The sequence below is a fragment of the Pocillopora verrucosa genome, chromosome 9 (assembly GCF_036669915.1).
Source record: "Pocillopora verrucosa isolate sample1 chromosome 9, ASM3666991v2, whole genome shotgun sequence".
Lineage (NCBI taxonomy): Eukaryota > Metazoa > Cnidaria > Anthozoa > Scleractinia > Pocilloporidae > Pocillopora > Pocillopora verrucosa.
Genome location: NC_089320.1, coordinates 17,663,173 through 17,687,898, shown reverse-complemented (window position 1 = coordinate 17,687,898; position 24,726 = coordinate 17,663,173). Strand labels below are relative to the sequence as shown.

General features: G+C 37.7%; 2 protein-coding genes across 17 annotated transcripts in view; one reads left to right on the top strand and one right to left on the bottom strand.

Annotated features, from left to right (window-relative positions):
- The first annotated feature begins 66 nt into the window (after positions 1–66).
- Positions 67–16,344, top strand: LOC131775862 (uncharacterized). 4 transcript variants are annotated; one of them, XM_059091984.2, is made up of 11 exons: positions 67–229; positions 2,968–3,009; positions 3,717–3,857; positions 8,237–8,374; positions 11,330–12,012; positions 12,382–12,476; positions 12,569–12,722; positions 13,349–13,412; positions 13,790–14,055; positions 14,606–14,765; positions 15,268–16,344. In XM_059091984.2, the coding sequence occupies exons 5-11, from the start codon at positions 11,344–11,346 to the stop codon at positions 15,453–15,455; spliced, it is 1,596 nt and encodes a 531-aa protein (XP_058947967.2). In that variant the 5' UTR covers positions 67–229; positions 2,968–3,009; positions 3,717–3,857; positions 8,237–8,374; positions 11,330–11,343; the 3' UTR covers positions 15,456–16,344. The 4 variants fall into 4 exon arrangements, with proteins under 4 accessions (XP_058947967.2, XP_058947970.2, XP_058947971.2 ...); XM_059091987.2 differs by lacking the exons at positions 2,968–3,009; positions 3,717–3,857; XM_059091988.2 differs by lacking the exons at positions 67–229; positions 2,968–3,009; positions 3,717–3,857 and adding an exon at positions 5,826–5,952.
- Positions 16,345–17,328: 984 nt separating this feature from the next.
- Positions 17,329–24,726, bottom strand: part of LOC131775851 (uncharacterized) — a 55,101-nt gene continuing 47,703 nt past the window's right edge. For all 13 annotated transcript variants that reach the window (XM_066171902.1, XM_059091969.2, XM_066171903.1 and 10 more), the window contains 7 exons: positions 24,444–24,618; positions 23,832–23,926; positions 22,250–22,403; positions 21,550–21,613; positions 20,447–20,712; positions 19,889–20,048; positions 17,329–18,667 (listed from right to left, as the gene is read on the bottom strand). In XM_066171902.1, the coding sequence (XP_066027999.1) occupies positions 18,429–18,667; positions 19,889–20,048; positions 20,447–20,712; positions 21,550–21,613; positions 22,250–22,403; positions 23,832–23,926; positions 24,444–24,618 (1,153 nt within the window). In that variant the 3' untranslated portion in view covers positions 17,329–18,428. The remainder of the gene's footprint in view (positions 18,668–19,888; positions 20,049–20,446; positions 20,713–21,549; positions 21,614–22,249; positions 22,404–23,831; positions 23,927–24,443; positions 24,619–24,726) is intronic.

Here is a 24,726-nt window from a genome sequence, read left to right as displayed (position 1 = left end):
AATTAATTAGACAATAGCCTTCCTTCTTAAAAACTTATCGAAAACAACTCATAATGGTATTATTTTGGCTGGCCTTGGACAATCACAATTACCTTTATAAATAAGGAATATTTTCCACATCGAGATATCACTACTCTATTCAAGCGCAAAACTCTGGCAAGATGATTTCCAGAAATCAGATGTATTTCTTCAAGTGATTCACTGTTGTGAAAAGTGCAGGTGATTATAGGTAAGATATATCATTGTTCTTGCTTATAAGCTCTCATTTTGCAAAAAAAAGCTCTGAAGAGGCTAGGGGAAGAATATGTTTTAGCGATTTTTATTTACTTCGTTTTCAGTGGCTTCATCCTCCTCCAGTTTATAAAAACATGTAGCGTTTTCAAAGCTATAAAAGCACAAAGTGGCTTCGTACTGAAATTCATATTAAAATACTATCCACTTTAAACCGCTTAAAGTAAACTAACAGTATCAAAATATTGTTTATATTATGTTAGCTGGTTATGCTTGTATCGGATAGCGTTCTTTTAATCTACAGACTGTTCTTTCAAGTTTTAGCATTGTGAACAAAAACAACACTGTTCATGTACCTTAGCCCGTAAGCCAATTTTTTGATCCCCAATCAACTTCGTAAAACTACATTATTTCATCGCTTCCTTCAGAACCTTGTTCAGAGGTGAATAGTTTCTTCGTATTTGTATAGAAGAAGTGAATAGAAAAATGGGAGAAAGCTAGGTTGAGTTTTGGCAGAAATGAAATGAATTACAGCTTACTTTGACAAACTATTCCTAGAGATTCAGCCACCAGTGTTCCACGGTGGCTGAATACTGTAGTGTCAAAAACCAATGGGTAATACATCAGTGCAATCCCAATTTATAGTACGCATCCTTTTTGGAAATTTTACATCGGAACATCTGACATATATAGGAAAAACTAGGATCGGAATGAGAACAAAAAAGACAATAAGTTAAATTTTGCTGATTTCCTTCTTTAGTTCAGTTTAATTAAATGCCGTCAACCCCTAAAGACGCCATTTGTTGCTTTCTTTCTTGTCCGCGCGATTGCCGATCTTCTCGTAAAATTCAATTTTGTCCGCTGAGAAAGAAGCTTGTTACTGATTACTTGTCAAAAACTCTCGTTTGTTAGTGATTTAAAAACGGAAATACATAAATGAGTAAAATATATCAGCCATTAAATACCTTGTCTTGTATTGGGCAGTGCGTTTGAATCAACCTTTTGCTGTTAGATTATAGGCGCTACGTCGTAACATTTTGAATAATTTTTTTGGGACGGTTAAAAGTAGTTTTAACTTCGAAAGGGCTAAAAGATATTTGGACGGTAAGAAGGATGAACCGAGAGTGAACAAGGATGGCAGGGGATGTAGAAGATTAAGATAACACAATCCATGTCGGGGTTCCTATAAAAACCGATTCGTCCCTTATCCTAAATCATGTATTTGTGACACCCGTGGCTGTTTTTAGTTGTGTTTGGAAGAGTCCAGTAGAGTAATCAACGCCGTCTGCGGGCTTTTCTCCCAGTCGGCGACATCGCAGATTAAACCCAAACATTGCAATGAGCGATACCGGTTGCTACAGATCAGTCATGTCTGTTTTCACTGAGGGGTTTAAAAACGTATCTGTAACAACGCTCACGGTGACATTCAAAGAAAAATAATCGAACTACGACTCTTTCAATGATCATGATGATTATAGTTGTAGCTAGTTGTGTTGTGGAGGAAAAGCGAATTTTCTGAGACTGAGCAGTCGCCAAAACCTATGACGTCATCTGAGATGGCTTCCAATACGGCATCTACGATAGCGGCCATTTGTGGTATCATGGACGGTTGAACTTTGTCAACAAGGGACAGTGTCACTTAACGTACAGTAAAACTGAAAATTGCCACTTTTTAAAAGCTTCTGATGAAGAAACGTCCTCAATAATTAAGTGAATAGCGTGAATTCTTTGTTGAAAATGGTTTAATTTTCTATTCTTTACCAGGAGCCCATTACTTTAGTAATGGGTTCCTGTCTGTACTCATGACGTTATAAATCGCTTCACAGCAATCGTCGGACTAACATTTGACTTTATCAAGAAGTGCCTAATGGATTGAAAACATCAAATGTAAACAACAGCTGTTTATACGACTTCCTTTGCAAAAAGTCTGAAGAAAAGTAAAGAAATGTTATGAAATTCAGATTCTCTGCCATTTTATTTCGCGTTAGAGAGTTCAGTTGGTAATGATCATTAATTTGACTGGTAACTATCCTAGAGGTGATAATATTTGAAAAAAGGAGACGATATTCTTAAGTGAAAGTTTTGAACGATTTAATTGTAACTAAAAGCTTTATCAAAGCCAGATAACCCATACTATTGCGCCAAATGTTGGTTTTTCTTATCAGTCACACACCTGAAACCTCGCTAAAAGAAAGATCACAGCTTTTTCGCTCAAACTGTATTTAAATTGAACCTAAAATAAAGTAACACTACCATGCAAAACAAATAGTTCTCTAATTTGATGCAGAAGTAAGCTCTTATAACCATTGGCAATAATTTCCTTGTAAAATTTGGCCTTCAACGACACTTTTAATAGCATTAAGTTTATTAAGATAACTCTCCTGATAATAGTAACTTGCGTGAGCTCACATCTTAAGCTGAATTTTAAAAGCTAAAAATTGATTTGAAAATGCATAAATAATATCTTCATTGGCTCTTCAGGTACGCAAAGGAATTAAAATCGAGGATGTTTATTCCTTATAAATTTTGATGGAGGAATGCTCTAGATTTTGCAGAATAACTTCTGTAGTGCCCACTCACCGGTTGCATGGGCAGATAATGTGATATCCCTAAAACAATCGACTGAAACAGCATACATAAAATATTAGCCCCTTGTATTCACTTTACGAAATACTTGACGAGAGAATATAGAGAGATTACGTGTCTCATTAATGCAATAAATTTTATGTTCCTCAGGACAATTTTACGCCGGGATCTACCTCTTCATAACTGACAGTGGTAAGACAAAAAGATACAATAGAACAAGAAAATCATGAATAAAATAAATGAAAAGAGTAAATATCAATAATGTTCTCGGTGAGATTCTAAATCATTTTAAGTATCTAATAGTAAATATCATGCTCAGAATGACAAAAAATAAAAATTCAAAATTGAACAATTGATCGTAGTAACTGGGTCTGGTTCAGTCAAAACAAAAATTAATATTTTTATCTTTTTTTAAAATAAATCCTCACATTCCATTGCACAAGCAGTTATCGATATTTCTTTCCTAGCGAACGTGTCAAATAACTTTATCGCCTTATTACAATTTTTCAATTATGCGGTTTGGAAATTAGAATGAATTTCTAATGATATTTATCTTTCATGTGAGAATATCATTGGTTAAAGATGGAAATCCCCTATTGGTTAATTAGTTTTGCGACTCTGTGTTTATTCTAAGAAATAGTTTAATGGTATTTCGGCGCTCGGAGCTTCCCATGTTATGGCGTGTGCCTCTGTTTGATAAAATGAAATTTGTTTTGAATTTGATTGGCTCAAAATCTCTAAAACTTCATTTGCTTAAAATGTGAATAAAAACATGTCTTTCTCGAAAAGAAAGAGTTTAAAAAAAAGCAAGAATTAAATAAGATTTGCAATTTTCACATGATACAATATCTGTAACCTCTATTTTTTTCTATTAATATTTAACGCAAATTTCCCCACAGCCAAATAATTTACAAGAAATTCCAGGGAGGCGATTAGCTTCATAACAATTTAAAAACCACCTAAGAAAGAGAGGCGAGACATTCCGCACGGCACAAGGCGAATCACTCTGTTGGAATCGGCTGTGATCTGTGGAATTCAAGGTAGGGAACTTGTAGGCAAGGCCGTCTAATCGCGTGCTATTTCAGTTGGAGCAAATGAGCTGAGAATCGTGTAACATTTGAGGCAATGAGCTCAAAAACGAAACCCCGGGAATTCTTTTTCTTCGACAAACTAAGTTCATTTCTAAGATTGATTTGACTTCGTAAGTGACGTTCAGCTGAGTCGCTAATTCTAGCAGTATGCACGCAGGTTGTCTTATGTGAAGCTATTTAATGGGTACTTTGTGGCTAAGTTCACCAAAATGTGCTCACGAAGCGTCAGAACGCGAAATTCTACTGAGTGTGAAGTTGGATTTGTCTCAAGAGACTCGAGGAAGACGTTTTACATATTTTTTAATTATATAACTATTTTTACCAAATGTAAACAAATGTTTGTTCCGTTTGAAACACCATCTGCCCCGACTTTTTGTAAATATGGGTGATAGAGGTTTTTCAAACTCAACATTAGAGAGAAAATTATGTCTCTTTGAGCGAGTTGACCAGTTACGTACGTCTGTTCAGATGTATATTCAGCAAGAGATAACATAAAAATATGACTTCGACCTTTGATCAGTTCTGGTCAGTAGTTTAAAAAGTACTTCATACTTATGCGGTTTTCTGTACGACGGTGTTCTTTAAAGGTGTCTGTTATCCAAAAATCTTCAAATAAATTCGGCTAATTCGCAATTTTAACAGAGACGAACGAGAAATGATTTAACTGATAAAATATGCAACAGTCCCCGAGATGTCTGAAAACAAAAGGAAGTGCAGCTTGATCAAATGTTACGGAATAGAGCTTCTTATGTTAAAGCGGCCATGTTATTGACTGGCTATCGTCAATAAATTATCTTAGGTTTGCAAGTTCGCCATTTGCAATGCGTATCAATCTTCTCCACGCTCACCGTTTGGGCTTTTTTTTTTTTTTCTTACCTTACCTAACTTACATTTTGTGGTTTTCTCAAGTCAAAAGTAATTTTTTATGTCGCTCAAGGCGTTTTGCTTCCTTTTCATTTTAACGATGGTACGATTTTTAGACGTTGTCATTAAGATGTGCCTGAACTTGACTTGACATTGTAATCTTCTACCCAAATCCCATGCCACATGGAGTGCTTCAAATAGAATTTCTTTTCAGATACTCGACCATACATTTGAAATTTATCGGTCTTACTCAAGGATCCCGCTGTTGTTTTGTCTGGTTTACCTTTACAGCCATCCCTCGCACTCTCGCACTAACCGCACACCGACGGAAATGCCATCTCAAAAACATTTTTTTTTTCATATACCTCTGAAGTTAAAACTATACTTGAAGATATGACGCTTGTTACAACAAAAAGAGCATTTCTGTTTACATAATAATCGATACAATGTATATAACTGCTGAATAGTTTGTCTAATTTCCTTGCTTGCAAATTTTTATAAACTAATTTTCTCAAGATTTTTTTCATTTTGCAGACTCTGCTGCATTAGCGCGCTCGATTCGTTCATTTAAATAAACACATCTGAAGAATTCTTTAAGTTTAATCTTAAGAAATTCATTTAAGTTAAGTGAAAAATGTTTATCAATTTCATTTTTTTTTAAGTATAATTTTATTTTCTTGGAAGACTTTGGTTTTTGACTAATTATTTTTTTAAAAGTAACTTTGTTCTATTTTCTTCCGTGACTCAAGAATTCTGAATGAAATGTAGCTTAACTTTAAGGCTCTAATTCACGTAGAGAGACATTCTTTATGGTTGGAAAGTGAAGGTAATCTACTCAATATCCGGACACAAGTGACTGTCGGCTTTTTTATCATCATGTTTGTTTTCAAAGCTTTACATAAAAGTCTCCGGAAAAAGAGATGTTTCATATGATATATGTATTGCCTCCCACAACTCTGGACTCGTATTTACATCAAACATCGATGAGTGCCATGTATTTTTGAGGTTTAAAACATAAAGTCTGCAAGATTACAGGTTAATACTATACATTATGACGGATAGCTTAATCTAAATCGAGTTGAGTGTATATAGATCTATATATCCGAACGTGATTCAGAAACGAAAGCTTGGAGCCTGTTGCGAAACAGAGTGAGTTTTTTACTCCTCGAAAGAGAAGGAGGTGAGTGACGTAAATGTTTAACAAAAGTGAACGGATCTGATTCAGGTATAGCTTCCCATTTGCTTTCTGTGAGGTGCAGAATAACTTTCAGCGTGAGGGTAACCACAATAAATTATTTGCACCAAAATGTGAGAAATAAACCCACAAGAACGTGGTTAACATTGTGGAAGATTTACACCAATTGGAAATTGCTAATTTGAGAAAGTTAGGTCCTTTCTTCCAAGGCGCACAAAATGTAATAGAAAAACTCGTTCGACGAGAAGTTCACTCAACAGACATGTTTCCTTACGTTATTTCTGCAAAGAAACAAGAACTAGAACCTTTCGTAAAAGTGAAAAATAAAAGAATTATATTCGAGAAATATAGATACTGAATTGCGCACGTTAAGCCGCCTTATCGACAGAAGCACGCGAGTTTTTATGGTAGCAATAAAGCTAAATAAGAAAGTGTCTTTTCTTCAGAAGCCTATGCGCTTCTGTTTACGTTTACTGAACCTCGAATTGCGGGTCAGGAAGCGGCTGAAGAGCGCAAATTAAATATTTTGTGGTGAAGTAGAAAATACTGTCTTTAAATTTCTCTCTGAGCCATTAGTCGAGTGACAAGTCTCGAAACAAAACTGTATGACTAGCGATTTGTTATTTTTGCATCTAAAATACCTTTTACGCATTCTTTACCTATATTTTAACCAGGGGTGCAACTCACTCAGGCCTTTTAAAAAACTAAACACATCTCTTGCAATATGCACAACATTTACGGAATGATACATCTATAAAATACTATGAAGGATTAGTTCTAATTCTTCATTGACAGAATTTTCAGAAATCATATTTTAACGATAGAAAAAATGCCTGTGGGGTTTTTAAGGGGTCTGACGTCTCTCGTCTTATGCAAGTAAAATTAAGTTTCCTGTACTGAAAAAAAAAAGTTCAATTAAGTTACTTGGGTAGCCTTCTTTTTCGCTCTCCAGCTTTATATTTTCGTTATCTTGACCGTAAATGGAGCTGTTCACTCGCAGGCTAAGCTGATTGCAACCACAAGAATGGGAATGGAAAAGGAAAATATTCTTGCATAAATAATATATCTTAGTTTTTGATAGGTAATTTTTGAAGGGGCCATTAACATGATGTCTATCTATAATTCATAACTACCTTAAAATTTCCAGCATAGCGAGGACAAAATTAAAAACTCTCTAACATAAAGCGAAGGGAGCGTTTGGTTTGAAAGACAATAAAAGATATATCGAAAGGGGTCAGAACTGGGTACGTTCCACAAGTTCCCTGTTTGGAGCCAATAAGATATTCATAGTGGAATTTTAATATTTTGAGATTTGCAAAGATTTATAATCCAAATAATCTATCACATCCTCACGATCAACAATTCAATGGTGTTGTCGTTGATGCCATTAAAAGTTGCGCCTTCTTGTTCGTTGGACCTTCTGAGGAGTACCACAAAAGTTAAAACTCTAACTTCTCAATATGGCTATAGATAGGAAGTAATCTGAAGGCTCGACTTCGTAACTGAGAGGAAAGTAATATCAAAGATTTTTTAAGGCAGCTTGATGACCATAGAAGGCGTCCAACTCCCTCGGGGCAAATCTGGCAAGCCATTTTATACCAAAATGAAATAAGTGTTGCCTTATGTTTGCACCACCTTCCAGCATGTTAATGAACGATTTTCTCAAGCGCATACGTCATGAAATTTTTCATTCACAATATTTGGTGGCGTAAAATTAAGCATGAGTTCCAAAAGGATATGATTGCCGCTTTTCAATACGTAATTAAACAGCTCTAAGTGTGAATATTCACGTTTTTATTAATAATTTTTTTAATAATGTTCCTTTCCTGACGAAATCGTTGGTGGTTTTATAAAAACATTTATTTGAGACGCCTTAAAGTCTGTTGATTTTTTTTCCTGATTAGTTTTTTTTTAAAATTTAGTTTGTTCCGAAGAGTGATTTATACACATGCAATATTTAGCGCTTGTAAAGTATTCAATATACTTAAAAGCCGTCATCCTCTGAAATATGGTTTCCCCTGATGAACGATTTACAAATAATGCTTAAGCTATCATGGTTTCCTTCTTCAAGCCTGGGTTCGATGTTTGGGGATGTTCTCCAATCTGCAATCTCATTCCCTCAGGGTATATCGTCTTCTATACTTGGACCCCTTGCAGACATTGCATAATTCAGGTTTGAATGGCGACAATTATAATAAACTTTTATTAATATTGCATGGTGTTCGCGTGCAGGATATGGATAATAAATTGGGCACATTTTATTTTTCAGCGCGATTCATCCGTAAATCGCAAACAATTAACGGAGGCAAAACTCAAAGAAAACATTTGAGGGGACACTTCTTATCTCAGAGCAAACATTTGAGGGTGAAATAACCTGAGCCGGCGAATTACGTCGTAGTCATTGGAGGTAAGGCAATGTTTTAGTATGTCTCCACCGAGCACTCACGCTCGTACAAGGTACTCATTCCAAAATAAACAAAACGATCGATACGCGTAACGACATTTTGTGACGAAATCGAAACCGTTGTCATTCGATGAGTTAACTGCGGATCAGTTTAGTCTTATGAGCAAACGGAAATTACTGGATACGGAAGTTTTAGCTGAACGTAGAAAATGAAAATCACAAGATGCTTGTTTTTCATAGCTTAATAGCTTGAGGTCGTAGCTTTCGGCCAGCGTGAGTTCTTTTCACAATTCAGAAACTTTAATAAGCTAGATATAAAGGAGGAAAATTTTCCTAAAAATGTTCGTCAGTTTACTTTGGCATTTGTCAGCATTCAACTCTGAAGTTTTCCATAGTATTAAAAAAATTCCACTTTCACATCGTTATATTTCTCTTTTCCTTAGTTTGAGATTTATATATTCTTTACATAGATCCGGTCACCGTTACCAATCTATTGTTTCAGTTGATAATGCATATCGCAACGGGTTCTTAGTGTAGTAAAATCTATCCTTTTAATTTTTTCGCGATTTAAAATCGAAAGCTTAAATGATACACTGTACTGACAATTTCAAAATTTCAATCACTCAGCATGGCACGACGAAATAAGCTAAGCCAACCTTCTTTTAATTTTGAGTAAGCTAAAGAAAAAAATGAGCTTGACCTAATAAATTTTCCAAAAAAATCTGATTAACATAGTTGTTTGTGTTTGTGGGAACGAAGATGAATTTTTCTATAAAAAACAATTCAGAACTAGAACTATCTACGGCAAACATCGATATTTTGGCTTTAACAACTTGTGAAACCAAACAAACAATAAAAACCGCAACTATTAGTGTCAGCTATAGCTAAATTGTTCCTTCGAGTGTTCCTTCGGCCAGAGATGTCTTGAATAATAACTGAGGAAAATCATCATCTTAAAGGAATCCTGGTAAAAAAGCCCACGCTTTAGTGTTGGAAAGTAAAATATTAAAGATATTCTTCTGTTCGCAAGATTGTTTTACCCCGTATCATTCTAAACGTAACAAGAAGCAATATTGATGTTACCAAATCTGAGAGGTTTTTTTCTTGCGGTATGTCACGACTCAAAGGGCTTCTAGCAGCCACTAGACTCAATAATTCACTGTTGGCGTGGGTTTTTTTTTCACCTGAAGCCGAGTAATTAGTGAACTTTTTTCGAGTGGAGCTTTCTTTTTATGCAATTAAACTGTTAAGGTAGTGTGCTCTGCGGGGTTTCCGCTCCAAGTGCCCTAAAAACAAAAATTTTTCTCGTTCATTTGAATCCACATAAACGCCAATTCAAAATCTTTGAACGCTCGATTCCTATACTCATTCTCCTTTTCAATCCTTTTTAATTATGCAAGCATTTATTAAACCTTATTCTTGGAGTAACTCTTAAATTAATGAGGCTTCATCAAAATTTGACATCATATGAGACTTATGAGCTCCAAGTTCATGAATAATTAGGTATGTTCAATAATCGTTTCAATTAACAGGTCTTACATATATTCCAAGGCTTTCTATTTAAGTGTTCATAAACAACATTTTCATTTACGGAGCATTTAAAATCACGAAACCTCAAATACAAAAATAGGGTAAGTCTGTATACAAGACAGATCGATTAGCACAGTTAAAAAATTCAGATTATCCCGTTTCCAATTCCGTTACTCGATGGCAAGTTCTCCTCTTAAGGTTTTCGGTTCCTTCGAAAGTTCACAGGTACTCTTTTTCTTCCTGGATAGAGAGAAGCTCTGTGAGATTTTAGTGTCTTACCCAAAGATACAACACTTCGGCCTTCCTACGCTTTAAACCCAAACATTAGGATTAGGAGTCCTACGCACCAAACGTTAACTTAGAGCGTCTCCCACAGTGAAACACAAATATAAAAAGGCTCCAATTATTTTCGTATTCTTAAAGCAGAAACAAAATCAACAGAACGGCATAAAAGTATAATAAAATGATGTTGAAATCGGAATAGGAGACGCGTCGGCGCACTTGAGTCTTCGCCATAGTCATCGCGAAGACCTCTCGTACAATACACTTTAAACTTACAGCGCCTCTCTACAACTGCGAGTATAAATGATTAAACCAGAAAATCATTGGGAAACACTCACAGAATATTGGATTGGCATTCCATTAAGATGGAGTAGTGGTTATTTAAGTTGCTTCCTGCTAGGGAAGGAGGATAAGGCCCATTCTTTTCTTTTGTTAAATGTGTAGTCGTAGCTTAAAAGTTGAAAAACCCTGGTATACTGTGCCAGATGCATTTCTTCCAGTATATTTTATACAGGGCTTTTTGCGCCTAAAAATACAAATTGTGACTAAAATATGAATCGCTGGTGTTAAAACGAATCGTAAGTGCTGACTGGTAACTTGTTAGGAACTAACATCGCATCCAAGGGGAAGTAACTGCCTTCCTTGTACCTTCCCGTTATGGAGATTGGATAAGCTTTGCGGCGCCATGTGAGCCTCTTGGCTCGAACGCAGAGTTTTCTTTACTGGCATCAAAGCAGTGTAGCTTTGATGACTCAGATTAAAACGCCGGCGATTTTTTTTAAACCAGCGATTTGATGTAAGCGCCAACGATTGAGATTTAACACTGGAAATTTATCATTTTGTATTGAAACGATTTGCTATTTAGCGATAAAAAAATTTTAACTCTAAGGGTTTGAACTATTTTCACTCTATATTTGTGAGCAGCAATAACGATTGATGCTTTACAGTAGCAATTTTCACTCAGCGAAATAACTCCCCACACTTTTCAAGATTGCGCTCTAACCATTAACCCCTAAAATCCTGAGATCCAATCAAAATTGAGATGCATTGGAGTTATAACGATAAAAAACCAATACTGGTAGTTACGTAGCAGTATCTTCTAAGAGAAGAAGACATTGAGAATTTGTTTTTTTTCCTGTTGCACAGGTTATCACTGCAACATGAAGCTGTCCTTCGTGGTAATTTCCGCCGCTCTTCTCGTGTCACAGTTTTTCCTCGCTCAAGGCCTCTTCCTTCCATGGTCGAAAATCAAGAATGACTCCACTGACGGCTTTCTCATTTCCATGAAACGACTTGACTTGAATAGGAAGAATGAAGGCAGCGACCTTGAAAAGCTGAAGAATATAACCAGGCAGGTATCTTTGGACAACAGGTGTTTTGGAGATCCGGAAGGTCCAATATCCGTGGGGTTTCACAGCTATCATCCTTACGTCTCTTTTGCCGTGGGAGGTAAATCCCTCCACCTCCGTGGTATGTTCCCCTCTATACTAGCAGACACACTGGACTACTGCTGTCAGGGTGGGATGGACAAAGTAAAATTTGCCAAGATGTTAAAAACGCCGCTGGAGGCAGAGGATCGTTTCCTAAGCGATGACGTAAACGAATACGACTTTACCTTTCCAGTTCACGCGCCCGAGGGAACAAAGTCGTTTCGGGATCACCCTTTCATTCCGCTAGTGCACGTACCCAGTGTGGTGTTCCTGGCGTATGATGGGAATGAAAGAACCACTAAGACCCATGCCATTGCTGCGACCATTCTGAAGGCCTGGCCCATCATGGTGTTTATTCTTCTCACGGCTACTTTCTCTGGTATCATCATTTGGTTCTTGGTGAGCAATACACATGATATTTACCGGTCTGTTGACTGTAGATTTAGGGTTGTCCACCCCTCTCCCTTTGGGCGCCTTCTCAACCCTTTCTCCTCTGTATAAGTCAGTGAAAATAACTCAAGTTCACCTACTTGTGGAGTATCCAAGATATTCGATGAACTCCCAACTGAACTTAAAAATATAATTATCATCCAATTATTATTATCATTGCAAGAACTAGAGCTTTTGGATTCAACTCAAAGAGTTCTCTGACCCGGACTTCTCGGTAGATCAATCGGTATCGAATTGAAAAGAGGGACTCAGATTTTACTCTGTTCCATGCTCGAAAGAATTATTTATCATTTTTTGTAAACATCTTTTACTTTTAAGGATCATCGCCAAAATCCGCAAGAATTCCCTCAGTCCTTTAGGAAAGGAGTCTGGGAAGGATTCTGGTGGGCATTGGTTACCATGACAACAGTCGGGTAGGTAACGCCTGTTCAATAATCTTTTGAGCAGTCTCGTGCTTTCTCTCAAGATGTAAGGCAATAATAATTTCAGGCACTTTTCTCAACAGCTACGGAGATCGTTCTCCCAAATCCCTTCTTGGCCGAGTGTTTTGCATTGTGTGGATAATCACCGGTCTTGTAATAATATCCATCTTTATTGCTATGGTAACAGCTTCGCTTGCAGCCACGACCCATCCTCACTTCCCCATCCATGGATCGCTGGTAAGTAAAGATTTGATCTGCTTTTTTTTTTCTTTCTTTTAACTTCAACGACCTCGTCGTAAGGGCGCGTTTCCTTGCTTAATATGGGTGTGCGCGACGGCAGCGGAGGAGGTAAGAATCTTCCAGAATTATCCAGATATGGCCGACGCTTCAGCAGGGGCAAACCTACTCAAAAGGAACTATCCTGAGAGTGTTCCTCATAGGACTGCTTGTGAAGCGGCGATATAGTTTTTGGTGATAACAACCCTAAAAGTGGCCACTATGTAGCTTCTCTCTATAATTTCTATACATTCTCCGGCAAACCGGTTATGAGAATATTCCAAATTATCAGGTAAAAGTTTTTCATCCTGATCTAATACCATAACTCGCAACTAATTTACAAGGAAATTACCAATCAGATCTTTGGAGTTAAGGGGTTAAAAATATTCGCTTGTCATCGGTTGAAATAATAAAATAATAGCGTGAGAAAATATTATTGATCACCTTTAAACTGCGTAGGTGAAACGACTGCGTTTAAATCATGATGCACACTCTTTTCACGTCAGTTGCAAATGACGTCTTAAAATACAGTTAAGCTTATACTTTACAGCTCTTGTTACTTTTGTTACGTTATTTTACAATCGCAGATTGGAGTCGTAAATGGCAGTGAGGAATACAAGCTGGGAGTTTTGATGAATGCAGAAATGAAGAGTAAGATATATATGTTATAGAGTTTCATTCACCCTTGAACCCGAAAGAGTGACCAGCACCTGATTTTTCCTTACAGCAATACTTGTGAATTATACAACAAGATCGGGAGGCTCGAACCGCGCATGTAGCGCGCACGCAGCCTCGTGTAACTAAGTAACACTCCGTTTTTAGGTTCAGCTTAATCTTAAATTTCATCTTGTATTGTTTGAAGTTTTCTGTTAACGATGGTCAAGTTTAACTATCTTTCGATCAATGATTGCTTCGGTGAGGCGTCATCTTCCTTTGCTATAAACACAAGAACCGTTCCAAACTTAAGAGAAAACAGCAATCTAAAATTAAAAACGTCACGATTTTCACGTGTTCTTTTCTATGTACAGTCTTTCCCACAATATACGGTGTAACGCACGCTTTAATCGAATCGAAAATTGACGGAGCATTCGTGGACAGCTTCACGATAACTGCGCACTTGGACTTCATTAAAAGCCATCCAATCAGGACTGAGCGAACGATTGAACATCCGGTGACGTATGGTATGGTTTTGGCGGGAAATTCAACGCGCATGGCAGATTGCGCTAGGCGTTATCTTGAAAACTACCCGAGAAAAGTTTTTCAGAGAATCGCTGATCACCTCAAGCCCTTGAAAGTAAGTGTTTTGTTCGTTTTTTGTTTGCTTGATGACTTGTTTTGACTTGTTTTGACAAGGGAATAATTGACTTGTTTACATGTTGACTTGTTTGCTTGATTGAACAAGGTTTTTAAATTACACGCTTTACTCAAGAGGGTAAAAATATCATGTGGTCCATTTTACTTGCTCCGGTTGGAATACTTATCTTTTGGTCTTTCCTCGGAGAAATTATCAACACCAAATAAACTACGTATACTATTGTGGATCATGGCGGCTGAAAAGTAATAAAAAGTTTTTTCATTTGCATGTTTTTTTAGGAGAGAGAGATACCACTATGCACACCACTTTACGTTTTACAGTTCCTTGCTAAAAAAAAATGGGCTGGGAAAAAGTTATGTCTCCATGCAGACGAACTCTAAAATTTCAAAAATAGTTTCGTCGCCAGAGTCCTGAAACTGGGAATGGCAACAGTCCCTGTTAAGGAATACCCTAACCGGGACGTTCACACCACATAATCATCTGTTACTCTTCAGTTCGAACCATTTAATCGTGCTTTGATTGTTTCCAGAATCCATCAGACTCGATCAGTGAAGAGGTGATGGCAGCTGAGAAGTTATTTTACGAAGAAGGTGCTTTCAAGCTGATTGTGTACTGCGGTGTCGCCATTCTGGGATTACTCTTTATCGCTGGGCTGCTGTACGAGGTTCTTGCTAAGAAATATCTGCAGCGTAAGTCGAGCTTAGCTATGTATATACTGATTTAATTAAAAAGGCTTGTAAGGTATGAACTCCTGTGACTATTTCCCTGAATAATCTCTCTTGACACTTCACTGTGAAATAACTAGATCAAGAACTCGAGATTTCTATTATATAATAGTTGACGAGGGAGAAGACCAAACTAGTCTTTACTCAAAGGAATCGAGAGCGAATAATTTGATTGTTTGAGAATAAGTCTACTAGATGTTCAATAATGCAGTCTCGTGTTCTTATTAAATCTTGTTTCCAAACGCACACAGTTAGGCCATTCACTCCAGCCATAATCACAGAATAGAAAGCGAGTAGTGTAGCCAATTGGATTGCAGCATTTGTTATATGAAGATATGTAGTTGCAGGTTTTAATACTTACCATTTTTTAGGGATAGTCCTCAAGAAACGCAAAATAGAACTCCCGCAATCTTTTAATCCTACAGGATGATGCATTGCTAAAAGATAGCATTGTTTTTTACTGCAGCGAAACGACTGAGAGAGGAGAACAACTACCAGAACGTTGAGTTGGTCAAGCAAACAAACACGGCTGATGACCAGGCCTCCAACCCAACTGAGGGAGATCTGGAAGAACTTCTACAAGATTATAAGGCTTTCCACGACTCTTGGGTTGCAAAGTGTAAAAGGCTTCATGGGAAACCATATGGCTGTTAAATCCAGCAGATTGTCCCGTTTAAACACAGGACAATTATTGTCTTAAGAACATTCTTTGTTTTATAGTTTATTAAGGTGTAATTATTACTAAGGTGTATCACTGAAATTGAGTCGGTGTTTTATTGACTCAGCCCCCTCAGTAGTTTCAGTAGTTTCAGTCAAAAGTCACATGGTAGTGCAAAGCAAATCAGACTCCTCACGGTCAGTTACATGGAGTAAGATTCGGGTACGAGATCAGCACGTCATCTGAAGACCATTACTTGGGATGCAAGGGGAAAACATGGTAACTCTTTTTCAAGTGCAGTTTGCTCTGGAATATCTTAGAAAATCGCACTATTCTCACAGACAGGAAAATGTGCCGGATAATCATCTTTTTAGAACCACTAAAACAACAAATTAAGGTTTAATAGTTAGCAGAAGCTGTGTCACAAGGACGGGAATAAGGGTAGCGTGTTTACATTCGTGTTACCACCAAATTCAGACCATTATTAAGATCATTCGTTTGGAAGGTTTGCAAATGTACAGTTTTTTACACTCAGTTGAGTGCACGGGGCAATGAATAAACAAGATATTTTTTGCCTTCCAAATAAGTCATCACATGATTCAGATTGAGTGGCAACAAGGTTGTAAGCAGGTCACCCAAATCCGTCTGTTTCCTTTTAACACTACAGTAACGGCTTTGTGTTATTTCGGCTTCTCGTTGGAGTAGAGCCAGGCTCAGAAATATTTTACATCTTTCTCCGGTTTTTATGAGCTAGCCCAGTGGCACCCAGCTAACATAGTATATGTCCAAAGATGCGAAAGTTCTTTTGATATGATGAGGAAAAAATTTGCCTTCTACCCACGACATACTATCATATTGAAATAAGACCTGAAATCTAAAGCAAGAGTAACTAGAATCAAGTCGCTAAGCCACTGAGTTAAAACGGCTAATATCGGAATGGACAAAAGAGCTTAGACTTCACCTCATTCGATAAGTTACACAAAATACTGCACTTTTTATCGTTATACCGCTATGATAATCCACAAGCTGAAGGCATATAGTTTCAAGCCTTTTCAAACTAAGCTATCGTATCATTATACTGGTAGAAATTAAGCAAGATCTCTTATACTGATTTAACTCAAAATGTTTCTTTTTTTCCAAGGATTTACTGCGATAGGGAACGACCGGTTTTTCAACGATCATAGTAAATTAGTTATCCTCTTTATGTTGCAAGGAGATAAGGACGTGTTGATCATTCATGGTTTTCTGTGAGAAAGCTCCACCTTTTACCCCTACCCTGTTAACATCCGGGAAGTGTTGCTGTATCCTTGGGGTAAACTTGCTTTTTTGTGGCCTCAAAATGCATCAAAGATACACCTTGTGCTTCGGGTGTGGGGTCTTGGTTGGGTTGCCGTGGGTTGCACCACTTGGAGCGATACTAACCAAATATCATGGAAAACTATAACTTAAGATAAAAGATTTGAAAAAATAATGGTGCTGTTGAAGTTTTTGCTTTACAAATATTAAGGAAAAGTTAAATCAGAATGTCGCCCACAAAACTCAGTACTTGACCTCTGGGAAACTGTAACAGAACCTTTCCTAATAAATTAAAGCCCAATTTTACTCCTAGTCCAAACCATTTTAACTTTGCCTGGAACAACCACGATGACACGGATGACATTCCACTTCCTGAGGAAAATACCAAACCCAGTCTGACGAACACGATATTGTCAGACTACCGACCTCTAACGAGGAACTTACGAACACATAATCGTCCTTTTACCGACCTCACACGAGAATCAGACGATCAGCGACCTGTCGCGAAGTTCTGACGAACGTAATGCCGTCCAATTACCGAAATCAAAGATGTTCCCTACAACAGTATTCGCTTACAAAAACAAGAAAAAAAAAGTTTTTATTGAATAACCTTGAAACGAGACCTAACTCTAACTTTAAACAATTTTCAAATAGGTATTCAATGTTACTTGGTGTTATGTACATGCCCTTCGCAGGAGCATTAAAAAAATCCTTTAATAGAAGAAATAACACTTCGCTTGTGCTGCGGAAACATTCTTGAACTAAGTCCTGAACTCTTCGGTCCTATTGGTCATACAGGTTATACAACGAGACTCTGAGATTTACTCCAAGTTCCAAGTGTCCCTTGTAATTACTTAAGTTTTGATTACATACAGCTTAATCGAAAAGTACAGCCTTCATTAAATGCGGCTGACCCTTTAAATATTGATAACTTCGAGTTATCATGGACAGCACATTTATGAAACAACGTTTCAGGAACACGCTTTCATAATTATTCTACTGGGACAGCGAAAACTGTACAGATTAACTTTCAGCTTTCAATAAGATCCTACACCCCACACAGGTTAGTCAGGTAAAGGGGAGGGGAGGTTTTAATACATACTTGTTTGGGCGTGTGTGGTTCCTTTTCAAAACCGATAACCCACATAAGGTAAATCAAAATGTTCGTATTGACTTGAACCTTTTCTTCAACTTTTTCTTTTTAAGTTCAAACTTAAGGTTTCACCTAAAAAACAATACTTCATGCTAATTATTATACTTTAACCCTATGCAAAAATTAAATCATCTGCCACAGTAAATTTTCCAATTCCTACAATTCGGATTAATTGTTACTACAACTAAAGGTTGTGCATATTGTAACGTAAAGATTTAAATAAAGTGGTCAAATTAGTCACCTTAATTTGAAACAGGATCGAGGAAGAACACAAACATCACCTCTAAAAAAGATAAATTACCCTCTTAACTCCAAAAGAGATCGACAAGTAGCTTCCCCTCACAATTTTACGTACATCATCCAGCCCAAAGGTAATGAGAAGACACAAAACCATCAGCTGGAGGATGCAATCTTGGTATAAAATGAAATTCACCAAACTGATCCACAAAGAAATGTAATGGGGCCTTGGAGAAAATTACTTGGTAGGTTCTGGGAGTTTAGGGGTTAAAGCAGTACGGTTTTACACAGCGACTTTTTCATCATCTCCGTTGGGAGTGCGACCGTTGGCATTTCGATCAGCGGCTAATTCTTGATCGCGAAGCTTCTTCAATCCTTCAATTAAGCGGTCATGAAACACTTGGTATTCGGCTATCATCATATCCAAGGTGGCATGTTTAGAGTTGTCGCGAGGGTGAAGTTTAACTTCGTCCTCGCTGACTGAGTAAGAACCCTTAGGAGCAAACTGCATACGCTGATTTCCTGAAGGAAGAAAAATGTTTGTTGACTATCAAATATTCCCAATTAATTGCTGCATCAAGATTCATCACGGGCTGTTAAGAAGATGAAGAGTTAACTTGTGTAACACTTCATTTACAACAATAACGACGACGACGACGACGACGGTGAAAGCTTACAACGAAAGTTGAAATACAACAACATCACTAATATCAAGTTTCAACCAAAATAAACTAAATTAGAACAGATGCTTCAACAGCTTTCTTTATGATTTTAAGCATGAATTTTATGGCAACGACACACGACAAAAATGAACTCTGATTTTTTCATTTTTCCCATATTCCTTATATCAGCCTTAACAAAACTAGAAAAAAACTCTTCTTCATATCTATAGCGAATATTTTAACTAGAGTGTGAGCACAGCCGAAAGCAGACGGTAAAAGAAGTTCCAATTTGATTTGCCGTTAACTCCAAACTAAACTACAAAAATCTACAACTTCAATGGCGATCATCAATGACAGAAGGTCGAACAGTGCGAAACTCTTAGCGTGGCACCCTTTTCTACGACGAAGTTGATTTAAATAAGAGTACTTTAGTCTTCAAGCGTTTAAAAGGAAGCTGTCCTGCTTATATGTACGATCTACTCAAATTTAATGCCGACCTACACACATGAACTGGTCGTTATAGTAAATTTCATCGGGCCTGCCCTTTGGTCAATCGCGAAACCGAGGGAGAGAGGACCTTTAGCGTACTTGCGACAAGATTGTGGAACTAACCACCCATTAACCTAAAGAAAGAAGCGACAAAAGTTGCGTCTTTCAGAAAGCCCTTTCACAGACATTTTTCAACGAGCTATGATGAGGTAGAACATTTCAGTCCGAATGCGATTTAACCTGGCCCAACTATTATTAATTTTTATCTAGTTTTTAGCTTAAATTTCAATATAACTGTCGATCAGTTTTATACGAATACATTTTAATTCTACTTATAGTACTTTTAGAATCGGGGGCCACTAGTTCATCAGTTGAATTATTGTTGTGTGTTACCCTCCTTAAATATAGTTGTTTTGTTTTTTTTTTTGCCTGGAGAACATGTAAGTCAACATAAATAAGAAATTCTTTTCAGTAGTAAATGTTACCAACAAATCTGGATGAAACGCAAAGATAAACATTGACTGATTACATCAATAAGAATAACATTCAAATATTAGTACACCTGTGAGGGAAATAACTCAGAAATGCTTACTTATTTTCGGTCTGCGATATAAGAATTCCCAAGAGAAGCCAGCAATAAAGAACACAGCGGCGACACCAAGTCCGATGTACATGACGAGAGAAAAGACATCTTCTTGATAAAACAAACCTTCTGCAGCTTTAAGCTGCTGGTTTTCGTCATCAGTCGGATTCTATTAGAATAAATGCAAAAGAAACTCATGTTATTTCCACGTAGCTCGATAACTTGAGTCTTCAGTGAGAGGAACTTAGAACTACATGTAAAATCATAAATGATTTTCAATTTATATGCCCTGCATTTAGTTTGATTGTTTTTTTTTTTGTTTGGTTTGATTTTTTGTGGCGCTTACGTGGTGCCTTTTGGTTTCTTTTCACATGAGCTCTTTAAGAGTCTTTAAAATGACCCCCACTCAAATTTCCGTTTCGTTTCTATCTTGTTCAACCGGATGGAAAAAATTCGATGACTTCATAAATCTCATAGTGCCAGTGAAATCTAGCGAACACTGGCTTGACACAAGAATTACAAGATTAAGAAAATTGAAAAGAAACAAAAATTGCTGTTAACGCTTACCTTGAGTGGCACCAAATTATCTGCAATGATTTCAAATATCTCCTGTGGGTGATTCTGTAGGAAGCTTCGAACACATTTCTCAAACCTTGAAGAATTCTTAGGTAACACCACTCCATAGGTGATTGAGTGATCGATGTACCTCTCGATTCTGATTGGTTCTTTTTGAATCAGGTTCAACGAATGAGTGAGGACGTAGTTATCCACTAGAGCACCGTCAATTTCGTGTGCCAAGAGAGCTTCCGTCATTTTCATCACGTGAGGGAAAACTAAGGTGGTAGAAAATTGACCACTAAATGATACATATACCTTATTCGATGGTTTACTATGTAATACGCACTGATATTTCGCAATGGGCAAAATGTCCGGGTCTGGAAATTGAAACTCGGAATGCCCTAATATTCGTAACAGCGGAAAAATGAAGCAAAATATTTTGCAGGAGCGCATTTCTATTGAATGTTGCAAAACCAGAACCGAAGTAATAAAAACAGCCAATCAGAGCGAAGGAAAAAATCACAAGGATAATGATGAAAAGTATACACAAGCAAACTGCCTAAAGCGCTATTAGACGCGAGTGAACAAGTGTTAGTTTTCGATCTTAACCTGGTTGGGAGGATCATGCAAGTTTTCTGGACCAATCACATAGCGACGTAAAGCAAAACCAAAGCAATCAGAGATTTTTTTTTGACGCTCAATGGCAAATTGCTCTTCACAAAAAATAGGATTAGAATCATGAAGTAGAATAAGACTGTGAACAGGATAAAGAGGGATTTTATTCATATGTCGCGAACTTAGGTCGAAAAAAAATACGGCCCTCGACCAGTCTCCTTGCCCCTTCCCCCGCGAGGACGTCGCGTTGGTAAGTACGTGTACATGAAGAGAGATGTGGAGTCTGAGCCCGGCCGTTGACTGAAGAAAAATGTTATAAACAATACAGAAGACCTGAGAGGAATACAGAGAGGGTGCGAGAGAATGATGTAGTTAAAACCAAAGGTAATCTCAGTTCAACGATTTCCTTAATTGTCTAACACTTTTACGCTTAGCCTCGTTGACATCGCAAGGATGTATTCTAACATCACTGTATATAACTGATGCATATGTGATACCTTTCATGTCAGCATTCATGGTCACACCAAGTTTGAACTCCTCACTCCCATTTACTGCTCCGATCTGCCACAGGATGTAAAAAAATAAACAAAAAGTGAAAAAAAAAATAGGAATAAAACATAAAATGAACCATTAAATAAGCAACAGGTAGAGTGAAATAGTACAAAGATGACTTGAGAGAGAACACAGCGAGCTAAAAATATTAACGAGAAGAACTGCAACGAAGCTCATTACGTATTTTCAAGCCGTCCTATGTAGTAAAAAAATGTGAAATCCCCAAATTTTGGTTTTTATGTGAACACGAAGGGCGAATTAGTTACACTGCTATAAACAGCGCGACTTAGAGTTGCCTTTGCGTGCTACGCCAAAGAGAGCTCTGGCGATGTTAGTGACGGTTAGCATTCTTGAGTCTTTAAAATTCTTGACACAACAGTTGTCATTCAATAACGTCGATGTTTTCCTAAGCATGTCACCGTCCCCGGTCAAGACTGCTGAAGCCTCGCAAAGTTTGAAGACGCTGACGATGACAACGAGGAACAGGAGAATTAGCGGAAGAAAAGTGAAAAGAGAGAATTAATACTAAATGCTTTTTGAGCTTCTAACTGAAGGAAGCAACACATTTTAAAGGTCAGGTGCAGCTAAGGAGAGAAGGAAAATATATTTGTTTTCAGGAAAGAAAAAGGATGCTTTACAATATACCTTTGAACCGTGAATTTTAAAAATCTGCACGGTACTGGCAGATAACGAAGCTGTCACCAGGGCTGTAAAAATCGATATGATGATAACACCTGTTATAATCCACAGAATACAGAACACACGACCAAGGGCTGACTTAGGAGAACGGTCACCATACCTGTGATAAAGGGTACCAATAACTATAAGATTAATCATTCAGTCAATGAGTCAATAAAACAATCAGTCAATCAAGCTTGAGACAGAGTGAAAGGGTTAACGCTCTGAAGAAGGGCTAACGCTCGTAACGTCAGCTTTAGAAAACTCTTTATGATAGCCAATTTACGTTATCAACTCAGTTGATAAAACCAAATTATCTTGTAATACCTTCTACCGACGCGAAACCACAGTTTCTTCAGAAATCTACCCCCATTTATTCAATCAATGAGTCGATCAGTTGGTCAGTCAGTCAGTCATCAGTCAGTCAGTCGGTCAGTCAGTCAGTCAGTCAGTCATCAGTCAGTCAGTCAGTCAGTCAGTCATTCATCAGTCAGTCAGTCAGTCAGTCAGTCAGTCATTCATCAGTCAGTCAGTCAGTCAGTCAGTCAGTCAGTCAGTCAGTCAGTCATCAGTCAGTCAGTCAATCATTCATCAGTCAGTCAGTCAGTCAGTCATTCATCAGTCGATCAGTTGGTCAGTCAGTCATTCATCAGTCGATCAGTTGGTCAGTCAGTCGGTCAGTCAGTCGGTCAGTCAGTCATTCATCAGTCAGTCAGTTGGTCAGTCAGTCGGTCAGTCAGTCAGTCAGTTAGTCATTCATCAGTAGGTCAGTCAGTCGGTCAGTCAGTCATTCATCAGTCAGTCAGTTGGTCAGTCAGTCGGTCAGTCAGTCAGTCAGTCAGTCATTCATCAGTCGGTCAGTCAGTCGGTCAGTCAGTCATTCATCAGTCAGTCAGTTGGTCAGTCAGTCGGTCAGTCAGTCAGTCAGTCAGTCATTCATCAGTAGGTCAGTCAGTCAGTCATTCAGTCATTCATCAGTCGGTCAGTCAGTCAGTCATTCAGTCATTCATCAGTCGGTCAGTCAATCAGTCAGTCATTCATCAGTTGGTCAGTCTGTCAGTCATTCATCAGTCGGTCAGTCAGTCATTCAGTCATTCATCAGTCGGTCAGTCAATCAGTCAGTCATTCAGTCATTCATCAGTCGGTCAGTCAATCAGTCAGTCATTCATCAATCGGTCAGTCAGTCAGTCATTCATCAGTCGGTTAGTCAGTCAGTCAGTCATAAGTCGGGCAGTCAGTCCATCAGTCATTCATCAGTCGGTCAGTCAGTCAGTCATTCATCAGTCCATTAGTCTGATAGGTATTAATTCAAATGGGTAATTTAGTATTATTGATAGCGTAAATTGGCTAACGCTCGAAACGTCAACCTTTAAACTCTTTCCCCCCTTTATTCATTCAAATAACCTACCAATAATAACAGTTTCAAAACAAAAAATTAAATCAGGTTTAAGATAATAATCATTAAGTAATATTCAAGCATGATTTTGACAAACAACTACATAAATGTTAAATCTACTAAGAATAATTTGCCTCAGAAAAATATACGAACCCCACAGTTGTCATAGTAACAAGTGCCCACCAAAAGCCTTCCCAGGAACCTCGTAGAAATGGTGGCGGGAATTCTCCAGGGTTGCTGGTGTGATCCTATAGACAAACAAACAAATAAAAAGTGATAAAAAAAATTATTCCTTAAGTGTTGCCAAGCTGAACTTCTCAATGTCTCAGGACACGGGGGTGGATGCTACGCGAAGTAGCCCAAAAAGTACTCTCCGTTTTTATAATTTGAGTTTCCTTATTATTTGTTTTTATATGACGCACGGACCTCGCTGCGCTTAGTCTTTGCGTCATGACCTCAAGACAAATATCTTTCCGTCTGGCCCTCCCACTCAGTCAATAGGTACACATCATTGATACAGACTCAACAAATACTAAACACTTAGTTTCTCAGACTCGCGGCGTAGCCGAAAAGAGTTCGCGTTTCGTAAGTCTTATTGGAGTTTCAGTGTAAGTCATTGGTAGAATAGGAGGAACCCCGTACAAACTCAGAACTAAGCCAAAAATCATCTTTGGTTGTTAGATCCCAATCCAAAACCTACTCCAATTTTCAAAAAATATTCTTGGGTATTTTCAACAAAAAAAAACAACAAAAAATCCAGCTCACCAGAAACCAAATGATAATCCCAGAGAGTGAAGCTGTAACGAGTATAAACACCAGCATTGGCCAGGCGTTGGCTATTGTTGTAATCAGAACGTGAGTTTGAGTCTTGTCGGGTTGGTCATTGTGCACAAGAAGAATAACACGAGGTGCCTTGACAATACTGATGAACGGCCGGTCCCTGGTATCGAAGAGGAAACAAAAAATGATTGCTGAGTTATCTCAAAAAGGTTATAGTAGTTTCCCTTATTTCTCTACTATTCGCTTCCACGCACTAACGTTTTGAATC